Genomic DNA, 13,165 nt, shown 5'->3' with positions numbered 1-13,165 from the left:
GGCTGCCATTTTTAGCTCCACATGTCTTGTCTTCACACAAAAGACCAAGACAAAGGGTTCCCAACCCCCTCTGGAGAGGCTGTAACTGCTCCTCCTCCAGGCCAGTCAAGGGAGCTTGATTGGTCCTGAAGGTCACCTGATCATACTGGACACTCCTTTACATTGGCAACATAAATTACAATGGGAAGTATAGGCAGGTGTAGTTCACAAAACATCTACATGATGGCGCATTAATAGACCCCCAGGTGTGCTGGCTATGGTGAAATAGAAATACTGGTAAATATATAGAAGGAATGAAGGGGGAGGAACCGCTTTACCTTATATGCAAATGTCCATACCATCTCGGTCTGCAAGGACTATTAAAGGGAATTGGACGAGCAGGACTGGGACATTACATAAACTAGTTCCAATGCAGAGTCTTCTCTACTATGGAGAAATAGCTCAATACAGGCTGCCATCTATGATACACCCAAGCTACCACCAGAAAGGCAAGACATGCTGTGCCCAGGGTATAGAAGAGGGATATTTATGCCATAAATGTTGGTTTCGTCTACAAGGAGAACAGGCATCCTGCGAACCTGTCTATGATTCATGTTAGCTGCTGTTTCTATTTGTGAGGTTATTACACATCGCCCTCTCTATTGAAGTCTATGCAGCTCTCATGTACTCAGCACTTATGGTATAGATATGTGGATATACTGTATATGTTTAAGGTTTCCATAAACACACCGGGGGAGATTTATCAAGCAAAATGCGCCAGAATCCTTTGCACCAAAAAACTGTCTAAGGCTACGGCCCCACAGGCCGTAATCGCAGCGCTAAAGCGCTGTGGAAAGAATCGCAGCGTGAACGCATTGCGGTTCTTTCCACAACGCTTTCAACAGAAAGTTTGCAGAGTTTTTCTCCGTGGACTTTCTTTTACAATTATATCTATGGGAAAGCCGCCGGCGTTTCCGTAGATATAATTGACATGCTGCGATTTTCTATACCGCAACGGTTTTGAAAATCGCAGTGTGTCCACATCCCCTCCCCATCCCATCCCCTTTGCTTACACTGTAAAACGCTGCGATTTTTCCCGCAGAGTTTCCGCCGCGGGCAAATTGCGGTGTTTACGTTCCATATAATACTGTGTGGGGCCACTTTGATATAATACTGTGTGGGGGCCAGTGTGGGCATATAATGCTGTATGGGGGCCACTGTGAGCATATAATACTGTGTGGGGGCCACTATCAGCACATAATACTATGTGGGGGCCAGTGTGGGCATTTAATGCTGTGTGGGGGCCACTGTGATCATATAATACTGTGTGGGGGCCACAGTGGAGTATATAATACTGTGTGCGGGCCAGTGTGGGCATATAATACTGTGTTGGGGCCACTATCAGCATACAATACTGTGTGGGGCCACTATCAGCACATAATACTGTGTGGGTGCCACTGTGGAGTATATAATACTGTGTGGGGGCCACTATCAGCACATAATACTGTGTGGGGGCCACTATCAGCACATAATACTGTGTGGGGGCCAGTGTGGAGCACGTAATACTGTGTGGGGGCCACTATCAGTATATAATACTGTGTGGAGGCCACTGTGGAGTATATAATACTGTTTGGGGGCCAGTGTGGGCATATAATACTGTGTGGGGGCCACTATCAGCACATAATACTGTGTGGGGGCCAGTGTGGGCATATAATACTTTGTGGGGGCCAGTGTGGGCATATAATACTGTGTTGGGGCCACTATCAGCATATAATACTGTGTGGGGGCCAGTGTGGGCATATAATACTGTGTGGGGGCCAGTGTGGGCATATAATACTGTGTTGGGGCCACTATCAGCACATAATACTGTGTGGGGGCCAGTGTGGGCATATAATACTGTGTGGGGGCCACTGTGGAGTAAATAATACTGTGTGGGGGCCAGTGTGGGCATATAATACTGTGTGTGGGTGCCACTGTGGAGCGTATAACACTGTGGGGGGTACTGTGGAAAATATAATACTGTGTGGTGGGCCTACTGTGGCGTATATAATACTGTAGGGGGGACCACTGCGGAGCATATAATACTGTCTGGTGGGCCTACTGTGGAGTATATAATACTGTCTGGGGTCCCCTCACTATTTATATCACACAGTATCTGTTTTATAGCAGACGTAATATTAGTGCAGGATGTAAGAACATTGCACGGTCACTATAATACAGATCCTGTGCGATGTAATTAGTGAACATTTGTTCAAAGTACTAAATGTAGAGGGCTTTACATTTCAGTACAAAGTTGTTTGTATTATTGAAAGCTCTGTAAAGCCCCATTCACATGACTGTAATTTGTGGTCCGTAACTGTCCGCAATTGTGGATCCGCACAGTATTAAGTTCAGATTGCTGTGTTGACACTTCACGATAATTTAGTGGGCACAGTTTGGGCACTTGGTCTCTAAAAGGTTCGCCATCACTACTATATAGGTTCTCTATGTCCTAAGTTACTCTTGTCATATGGTAGGGTCCCATCTCAATTTATTATAGGACAGGATCCAAAGTTAATTCCTTTAGAAGAAACTATCTACCAAACTTATGGTAACATGAGCTGCAGGGGTGAGGATGGCAGTAGTTGCTTCCCTAGGGTCTCTAACTGAGACTGCTGCAGACCACCTATAGTAACCTCATATGGGAGATTTGTCCATGCATGCACATGGATCTCTGTACTAAAGTACACAGGTCCCTCTTACTATGTCGGCTCAAATGAGCCCGAATTAATAAGAGGATATTAAAAATTCTGGCACTCCATGGAAGCTGTAACGCACCATAAATTACATCCATGCCAGTCAGGAACTGACACAGATTTCAGGTCTAACTCGCATGTATTTTCTGTGTGTTATAGGTAGGCACCGCAGCGGATAGGGAGGATGCCAGGGACTGCAGGGGAAAGGTAGTGAGGGATTAATTTCCTCCTCCTCCCCTCTGTTCCTTATGCTCCTGATGATCCTCCCAGCCAATTATTATACAGAGAGTGGGAGCATAGTGGTAATGGTTTAGCCCACATATAATTATAGTTTCCCCCCCTTTGGTTCTAGGGGCGGGCCTTTAGTTGGTACGGCCCGGCCCTTTTTAAGCTACGTCAGGCAACATTTAATCCTCTCTAGCTGCCTGACACCAACGTTGCCCACCCTCCCTCCCTTATGATGGGCAGATGGTCCGAGGGAAATTGATCGGCCTCAGCAGTCACATGTAGCAGGGGCTGGAAGACATCGGAGCACCAGGGAGTAATACAAGTTTTAGTTTTTTTTGTAAAGCATTATGTAATATATACAGTCCCTGTGCCAACCTGTTGTGAAATAGTATTCCTATTAATATTATAAATGTGAAAGTTTGTGAGTTTGGATGTTTGTGGGTTTGTGTGTTCGGATGTTTGTTAGTCAATCACGCAAAACCCGCTCGACCGATTTGGCTGAAATTTTCCACAAACATAGTTAATACACCCCATTGCGCAATAGGCTACTTTTCGTCACAATAGCGCACATATGTTTTTCCCAGGACCCCCACAAACCCCAAACTCACACCACCATCTCTGCAATCTCACACAGTTTTGACCATAGCAAGCCACAAAATTCATATTGCCCTCTCCAGCCTATCCCCTAACCCCACACAATCTCATATACATATACTTTACCACTTTGCCCCTCCCCTTAACGATACTCCAGGAGGCGCTCTTTAACGCTCCGGAGCAGCCATGTTTGCCAACCCCCACCGCTCTGACAATCCGCGACACCGCCCACCCATGTCAATACCCCTAGGCGGTCTAATAAATGCAAAAAAAAAAGTTTAAAAAAAGTAAAAAAAATATTAAAAACAAACAAAAAAAAAGGATTACAAATTCAAATCACCCCCCTTTCCCTAGAACACATATAAAAGTAGTTAAAAACTGTGAAACACATACATGTTAGGTATCCCCGCATCCAAAATCGCCCGCTCTACAAAGCTATACAAATATTTTTCCTGTTCATTAAACGCCGTAGCGGGAAAAATGGTCAAAAGTGCCAAACCGCCGTTTTTTCACTCTTTTGATTCTGATAAAAATTTGAATAAAAAGTGATCAAAGCAATAACATTTCCTGAAGATGGTAGAACTACAAAGTACACCCAGTCCCGCAAAAAAAGACGCCATATACATCCCCGTACATGCACGTATAAAAAAGTTACGGCTGTCGGAATATGGCGACTTTTCAAAAAAAATTTTTTTAACAGTTTTGGATTTGTTTTTAAGGGGTCAAAATGTAACTAAAACCATATAAGTTTGGTATCCCCGGAATCGTAACGAAACACAGAATACAGGGGACATGTCATTTTGGTTGCACAGTGAACGCCGTAAAACCAAAGCCCATAAGAAAGTCGCAGAAATGCATTTTTTCTCGAAATCCACCCCATTCTGAATTTTTTCCCTGCTTCCCAGTACATTATATACAATAAATAATGGTGGCATCATGAAGAAAAATTTGTCCCGCAAAAATTAAGACCTCATATGGCTCTGGGAGCGGAGAAATAAAAAAGTTATGGGGTTTAGAAGGAGGGGAGTCAAAAACGAAAATCAAAAAATGCCATCGGCGGGAAAGGGTTAACTTCAAATACCTCTGTCCCAAAGTCACTATGTAAAGTTTCTCACAACACTGTATATATAGCAGCTCAAATACAAAGTAACTGCAACACAAAAGTCTCACATATTCTCAGAATTACAGAAAAAACAAGATACAAACTTACATTTCATATCCCATACCTTATACACACTACGAAAACCTTACCCGCGCCTGTATATACCCACTGCTACAATCACCGCAGACGAATTCGCAGGTACCAGCTAGTAAGAAATAAATATTCAGTTTATACGCCTGTATTTTTACGTCCATTATTTTATGGAGATAAAATAACGGAAGTAATAATACAGGCGTAAAAAACGCCAGCATTTTACTATAGAACTCAATGGAGACTGCTTTTTACGGCTGTAAAAATAAGCACAAAATAAGCACCAAAAACACTGGCGTTACTCCGTGTGAATGGACCCTTAGATTATAATTTACAGGTCCAATGACCTCTGTTAAACACCTTCTCTGCATCCAGAGCAGGGGTGAACCTAGCCTTTTTGCCACCTGAGGCGGACAACAGAAAGCCGCCCCCCCAATCCCAACCCCCTGACCACCCGCCGCCCCCTCCCCAATCCCCGCCCCCCCCTACGGCAAAAAGGCTAGGTTCACCCCTGACTACACAGCATGTAGTCCAAAAATTGTTTCAATCTTTGGACCCCACGCTTTGTAGTGCTTAACCCCCTCCCCCCCACCGATGTCCGCTTACCTGCAGCTCCCTGTTCTTCTTGGTCTGGTCCTCTGTCCGGTCTTCAGAGCTTGTCCTGGACTGGCTTAGTTCAGTAAAAATGCCAACCCCCCCAGGGCCCCGGCATAGCGCCGCCTGAAGCGGTCGCTTCAGGTCGTCTCATGAGAGGTGTGGCGCTGATCCAGAGACAGGAGCTGAAAAGACATTGGCTTTCTCTGAGCCTAAGCTATGAGGCCTTTTAGTAAATTAAATGAAGAGTTCCATTGAAGGCCCGCTGTGGTTATTTTGGTAAAAGAATTAATCAGTTTTACCAATATATTCAGCAGCTTATAGGAAATAATGCTTGCATATACTGCATTTTTATGTCACTGTTAGGCTAAATCCCTATGTAGCAGGCCACAGCCAAAAAGCGCTGTGGGAAACACCACGACCACATTGCCGCACTTTTCATAAAAAGTCCACAGAGTTTTCCTCTTACATACTTTTTGCTTCAATCATATATGAAAAACACCAGCATTTCCGTAGGTATTATTGACACCTTGTGATTTACAAAAACATGTTGTTTTTTGAATCACAGATATTTTTCTGCAATGTGTGGATGGGATTAACCAGAATTCCGTCCACTTTGCAGAAAAATTACAGCCTCTAGGGGGAGATGAGAGTAGGGAAGGCTGGTGCTGATGATGATGATGACTCATCAGCCTTCCCTGCTCTCACCTCCCCCTGTTTACACATATCACACAGTGCCCAGTGAACATCCAGTGCTCCGTGGTGGCTAATTAGCATATCAATAAAGGCTGGGAGGATTAATGACTAAAAGATATGTCTGGAATAGCCTTTCTAAAGGCTATGCAAATATACGCTCAGTTAAAAATCACTTTGCCAATGATAGACTCCCTTTAAGTCCAACTATAACCCTACAATCCCCTACAGTGTTGACCCAGACGAAGGCAAAAAACCCATGAGGCTCATGCCAATTGCCCATTTCAGGGGAAAAAATTCTTTCCCGACTCCAATCTGGCAGTCAGTATAAAACCCTTGGCTCAACGTGTTCTTAACAAAGTCCTAGAACCCATAACCCATAATATTGTTCTCTTCGAGAGAGGCATCCAGTCCCTCTTTGAACTTGTTTGATGGATCCACCATCACCACTTCCTGGAGCAGAGAGTCCCAGAGCCTCGCTGTTCTTATTGTGAAGAATCCCCTTCTATGTGCTGGTGAAACTTTCCTCCAGACGTAGAGGATGTCCCCTTGTCACTGTCACTGGCCTAGGAGTAAAAAGATCATTAGAAAGTCTTTTTCTAAACGGAATAACCCCAAGTTTATTAATGTATTGATGTGCTCCAATCCACCCATTCCCCTATTAATTTTGGTTGCCCTTCTCTGCACTCTCTCTAGTTCAATTTGGTCTTATATACCGGGGCCAAAAATTGTGCACAATAGTCTGTATGGCCTTACCAGTGGTTTCTATAGGGGCATACCTATGTTCTATGACACTACTTGAATCTCCTTGGCCCCAATGCAAAATATTCAACAGACTCCAATTTTCATATGCTAAACTATAATGCTGGTATTTTCTCATGTTGCCAAGAGGTCTTTGTGAGGCTTCAGTGCCATTTAGGGATTGACACCTCTGCACACATTATAGCAACGCTCCTGGCTATATGTGTATTCTTCACGGAAGTATTGCTAATGAAGATTGGGCAATGTTCCTGATTGAGTCACTGCCTTTATTGGAAAACACAGAGATCTCCAAGGCATTTACTATTAACATTTAAAGGATAAGCCAACACATCTGAGCAAATATTTGGAGCGCGTACTACACTACCTGAGGTACGGGGTTATGACAGATCATCTCCAGGACAGCTAGGTGAATATCCATTACTTATCTTAAATGTTTTATTATGTTATACTACGCTATGCAATGCTTTATTTTGCATAGTAATGTCACATTGTTACTCAATTTACTATTGTGCTTGGCATCTTTATTCCTGCAATTCTTGCATTTGCCTTGAACATTTTGTGTACTGTATGTAAACCCTGCAAAAAAAATGTCTGAATGCCTGCCATGTCCACCTAGAGGTCATGAAAATCCTCTTGGGAAGGAGGTGGGCGGGTGGTGGTGGTGGGGGGGGTGACACTTTATAGTTTTCTTTCTTACGATGATTTTCCCCTGTAACTGGGGCTACCCTAGAAGTCACTGGCATGCCGGGCCATCCAGTATCATACCACTGCCTATCCAATAGTTGCAGCCTTCTACGGATTATAGTCGCAAGAGACACTTTTTCGTAAATGCGATTTGATTGATATAATGTAAATGATTTATTTGTCGTAAAACGTTATTATCACTATTTCAGGTAAATTTTTGAAACACCTAAGAGGGAACCTGAGGACAGTCCTGAGGACAGAATATCATGGCCGACCCTTCTAACACTGAGAAAACTTACGTCAATGATTTTAACGCAAAAGCTTACTTACAGACATGTTATGCGGCAGAAGGGGGTCGTCTTATTGGAGAATGGACAGATTTTGTCTTACAAAATCTACACGAAACGTTCACTAAAGGTAAGTAATTCAGTCATGTCAATTCATTGAAAGGTTTAGCCAGGAAAACTATTGTATAAGTATTACACATATAGGATGACCTTAAATGTGTTAGTTGTGTTAGCCAACTGTGATATGGAAAGGGAATAAGAGGGAATGGTCTTTAAGTAGTCATAGTTTATAGCGAGTGTTTGGGGCAAATCTGTTATGTCAGTCCAGGTAGCTGCAACGGGGCTAAGGGATAGCAGTAGGGAATCTCGCCCTGCACTACTCCCACTAGCTATCCCGGTCCCTGCCTCACGGGTGTGGGTCGGCTGTACTCAGGCTAAGCTTCCTCTCTCACTGATTCCGTAGGCCTAGAGGGAAGTGGGAGAAGGAAGGCCCTATAAGACCTCTAGGGACTGGAGACTAAAGGGGGTCACCCCTAACGAACAAGTGAAGCTGCTACTGACAGGGACTGACAAGGGTGTGCGCTGACTAACAACACAAGCAGCACACAGGAAAAATGTGGGAAAGGATTCCCCCAAACCAATATGGGAAGGAACCTTACACTAGGAAACAAACACAGGGAAACTGAGTAGAAATCAAAGGATAAGGCAATTCACTCACACAGTCAATTATACACAGAGGGAGGATTGGTGAACACAGAAGGGAAAACACACAAACCAACTCGTTCACCCAAACCTCCCAAAAAACCAACCACGGAACTTCCTCTATCCAAGATAACCACCTACTCCTCCTGCTAAGGCCTAGCTCTGTAAAAGAGACACTCAGCACAGAACCATGGGAGGCATGGGTTTAAATACAGAGTAGAGACCACTCCTCTCAGGTGCAAATGGGAGGACAGACTAATCAACCAGGAGATAAAGCTGCCTACAATCAGTGCGCACGTGCAAGTCAGAAGGTGTGCACCAATACTCACGACAGGACAACCCCGCAGCGCCAGGATGCCACCCCAGACACTGCGCAGCCAAAAACTCCCCAGGTAAGAAAAATAGAAATTAAAGAACCTAAATACTCCTAACAAAATCTACTGTACGACTGGAAGCCTAGATCACATTCGGATGTAGCATATTCACATCTATCTCAAAATTGGGTTCACCTGACTCGCATTGTATTCCTGCGGTGAGCAGAGAGGAGACCGCACATGTACAGTTTTCTCTATTCAATTCTACGGGAGTCCTAACAATACCTAAGTCTCCTAAAAAGAGCTTGACTGTTTTTAACATTTTTCCTAAACTTGTAAGGGTCAGAGCGTACTTAAAAGAAAAATCTTGTATCAATAACCTTCAAATGTGACTCATAAATGTTCATGTTCAAGGTAGGAGGAGCCATTCAAATGTTTGCTATGAAGGTTTAGTATGGGATCTAGTTACACCCCTGTAGGCAACCAAGCCCCTCATCACCCATGTCTTTTACTTGGCTTCACCCCCAGCAGTTCTAATCCGTACACTCGCCTCATAGTAATAGAATAGTTCTTTCTTACACATGTTATAGCCATGTCCATTCACAAGAAAAGGTAAGGAGGGGACACATCTGTCCTACCAGTCTTTTGCCTAAGGAGTAACTTATGACATACATCCACCTTTGTGGTAATGGATTGAAATAGATGAATTTATGTATGGGATACGGAGAACTTACGTACAGATCTAGTAGTTTCTCTCCAAAATCCCTAGTATAAGGGCCCCTTCACACGGCGTAAGCGCTTGGCTCATTCCGAGCCGTACACGCGAGCGCTTCTAATCTCTTCCCATTCACTTCAATGGGAGCGCGTGTAAAGCCGGCTTTACGAGCGCTCCCATTGAAGTGAATGGGAAGTGTTTAGAAGCGCTCGCGTGTATGGCTTGGAATGAGCCGAGCGCTTATGCCATGTGAAGGGGCCCTTAGTATTAGTAGTAGTTGTAGTATTAGTACCAAGGTAATCTCTGTCTCTGTTATCTTTTAAGGTGGAGTAAGAGGGGAGACATTGCTTGATTTTGGCACTGGACCCACCATTCATCAATTCCTCTCGGCTTGTGAAGTGTTTGATAAAATCATTGCCTCAGATCTCCTTGAAGAAAACCTTATTGAACTCCAGAAATGGCTGAAGAAGGATCCAGATGCTTTTGACTGGACTCACCTTATCAAGTTCGTTTGTGAGCTGGAAGGAAACAGGTATTGCTTCCTTTTCAAGTTTATGTTAAGTTAGTTTCAAAGGTATTTATTGTATACCAGTATAGAATAGAATAGACAGGTAATGAAATGACAGTGGTAAAAGGAAGTCATTAACTCAAAATGTACATAGTATACAACAGAAGTAAGACAATGTGAACTCAAACAGTACAGCTTATAGAGTAAAGGGGGATAAAAAAAAACCCAAAAAAATCTGCACAACCAGGAGCAAAAGGAATAAAGGAAGATGAAGTCAGAACTAGGGACCCTATGTTGGGGGGAAGTGGAGAGTCTTGGCCAGGGAGAATTATAACGATCGTATCCAGAAATATATTGATGTTGGAAACAGTATGAGAGGCCTGGGGTGTTGGACTTGTCAACTCCGAGGGACCAAACCTTGTTGAAGTATGGACAATTATCAGATATCATGGCATTAATTTTCTCGTGGAGCATGACCTTGTCCACGTGATCAATGACCTCCGACAAAGAAAGGTTTGGTTTTTTCCAGTTGGAGGTAATATGGGTTTTCGCTGAAAGCAATATAAATTGAAACAAATTGAATTGTGCATATCGGAAAGCAGATGGCCAAGCAGAAAGACTGGTGGAGACAGTGGTATTGTGAATCCTAGGTGTCTTTAAGTCAGTCTATGAATTGTCATCCAAAAGTGATGTGCTATAGGGTTAGTCCACCAAATATGAAGAGTATCACCCAAAGCCACGAAAACAAAGCAGAGAGACTGTAGGGTAAAAACCATGTAATCTAGTGTAGACCAAATAGATTCTATGTAAAATCTTGAGAGAAGGTCGCTGATTGCTGCTCTATACAAGCATAGCCTCCTGAAACTTGTGGGGGTAATCTTAGGGTTAAGCGGGGAGAGTGAGCACAAAAAATGAAAGACCTGGGTAGTTGTAAACAATTCTGAGGAAGGCGTGGAATATGTACAAATTATGTAATCTTTGGTGAAGATCCACCTGTCATAAAGAAAGTCATGGAGAACCCTGAACCTAGAGCATCTCTGCCAAGTGAACACCTTAGGATAAGCAAGGAGGTAAAATAGGGTTAGAAAACAGGGGGAGCTGAAAGCTAAATGGACTCTCCGCCACAATTGTAGAAATCTAAGTAGTTACCTTGGCTGTTGCTGGGAGTGGGTGTGAGGTTGACTGTGGAGTTCATAAGAGAATCTGAAGTGAGGTCGGGGTGACCAGAGTTGATTTCAGGGCTATCCATTGTGGGCAATCAATCTCATTGTAAATGGCACAAATTTTTGAGATTCTGACAGTGATGTGATATTTATAGAGACTAGGTACCGACAGGCCACTCAGATGTTTTTGGTAGTACCATAAGGACCATAGGGTAACATAATAAAAGAAATGACACTCACTAGAGATTGGTGAACTGCTTCACGATTAATCTCACTTGATCCAAAATACACTAACCATTTGGTTCCAAATGAAACTGAAACGTTTGTGACACTAGGTTCACACCTGCGTTCAGCACTCCGTTCTGTGGTTTCCGTCTTCTGCATGCAACAAAACGGAAACCACAGACCGGGTCCGGCCAAGAGCGGCGGTGAGCGTTTTATGCTCTCTGCCACAAAACCGTTTTTTTAAAATCCGGACACAGAGTACTGCATGTCCGACTCTGTGTCCGGATTAAAAAAAACGGTTTCGCGGCGGAGAGCATAAAAAGCTCACCGCCGCTCACAGCCGGACAGCTTTCTCACCTATTAAAATGAATGGGTGAGAAAGAGTCCTGCAGGTTTCCGTCTCCTGTCTCTGTTTTGTGCTGGAAACGGAAACCTGCAGAACGGAGAGCGGGCGCAGATGTGAACGAGCCCTGATTTGTTTCATATGGACCAGCAAAAATGCTGCCACTGCCAGCTGAGAGGGCAGGAGCTTCAGTAGACATTGTCTATGAACTAGGTGGACTTTCTAATAATCCCTTACATCAGCATCTTTGACTGTCGTGAGGGACGGTGGGTGCAGAGATCACTGATGATGGGATAGTTACTATATAAGAGAATACCCATAGACGAGCCATTTTGTGGAGAAGAAAGCAGAGAGACCACAGCAGGGACAGTGTAAAAATCTAAAAAAAAATACCGATAGGAAATAGTAGAGAGTAAAGACAATAGAATAGATTAGATAGATGTAAATAATTTACCACATTACCAAATTTACCAATCAATTAAGAGTAAAATAAAATCTGTAAAATATCTGGGAAAAAACACAGCAAAGGATGAGGACAGTGCAAAAAAGATAATATTCTAAGTAATATTTTGAATGTGAATGGTAACAGAAATACTACTTTTGGTCTTGGCATCACCTCCAGTAGTCACGGGATTGTAATAAGAAAATGTAGATTTTGCTCATCCCAGTCATAGCAAAGTAATATTGTGACTCCTGCTCCTCTGCACGGGTAGCTCTGCTGATGGTGGCGGCTTTGTGCTGTCATCTACTATGTAGGGATTTTATATACATTACTAGCTCATTTATTTGGAAAAATAGAGTTTTTAGTGACAAGTCAGCAAAACCTTCCTACTCCTCCATCCTGTGGTCCTTCTTCGAGGCAGGCCACATCCACAACTAACACATTTGTGGCGGAGGAAGGGTACTTTGATGTGCATGGCAGGTAGTGATATTTCACAGAAAGGTGATGAGGAATACCCTTATTTCTTTGCAAATGATGATGATAATGACGATGGCCAAGACCAATCATGACAAACCCCTGGGTCCATGTACATGGTGACAAACATTGCAAAATGCACGCTTAGTTGCTTATCTAGTGATAAGCATTGGTGGTTAGCATCGAGCAAGATGACTACTGGATTGCCATGGATTACTGACTACTGGATTGCCATGTTTTTAGCCCTCCTAAAGTCAAAATGGGGGAATATGTCCTGCGTCCAAAGAGGGATTTTTTATTTTATTTTTTTACTTTACAAAGTCAACAGGACAAACAGCAGCTAACATACATCTGCACCCTGATCCGTCATGTTTTATACTATACTGTACTGACAGTGCCACGGATGCTGCCACTGCTGTGAAACATTTTCAGTGAGCTGGTCCATCATGTTGTACTCACACTAATGTTGTCACCGCTACCACCACCACTGCCAGCAGTCAGTCAGACATCTCCTCTAGTCTGGTCCATCAT

At 43.4% G+C, this 13,165-nt stretch overlaps 1 protein-coding gene across 1 annotated transcript in view; it reads left to right on the top strand.

The window, feature by feature from the left end:
- LOC142210513 (nicotinamide N-methyltransferase-like) overlaps positions 1 to 13,165 on the top strand; it is a 29,877-nt gene that overhangs the window by 15,364 nt on the left and 1,348 nt on the right. The window contains exons 2-3 of the mRNA XM_075279717.1: positions 7,671 to 7,878; positions 9,804 to 10,011. Coding sequence (XP_075135818.1) covers positions 7,728 to 7,878; positions 9,804 to 10,011 — 359 coding nt within the window. The 5' untranslated portion in view covers positions 7,671 to 7,727. The remainder of the gene's footprint in view (positions 1 to 7,670; positions 7,879 to 9,803; positions 10,012 to 13,165) is intronic.

This window comes from Leptodactylus fuscus, chromosome 6 (assembly GCF_031893055.1).
Source record: "Leptodactylus fuscus isolate aLepFus1 chromosome 6, aLepFus1.hap2, whole genome shotgun sequence".
Lineage (NCBI taxonomy): Eukaryota > Metazoa > Chordata > Amphibia > Anura > Leptodactylidae > Leptodactylus > Leptodactylus fuscus.
Note: the sequence above shows the minus strand (reverse complement) of the source record. Positions and strands in the feature narration are given on the sequence as shown.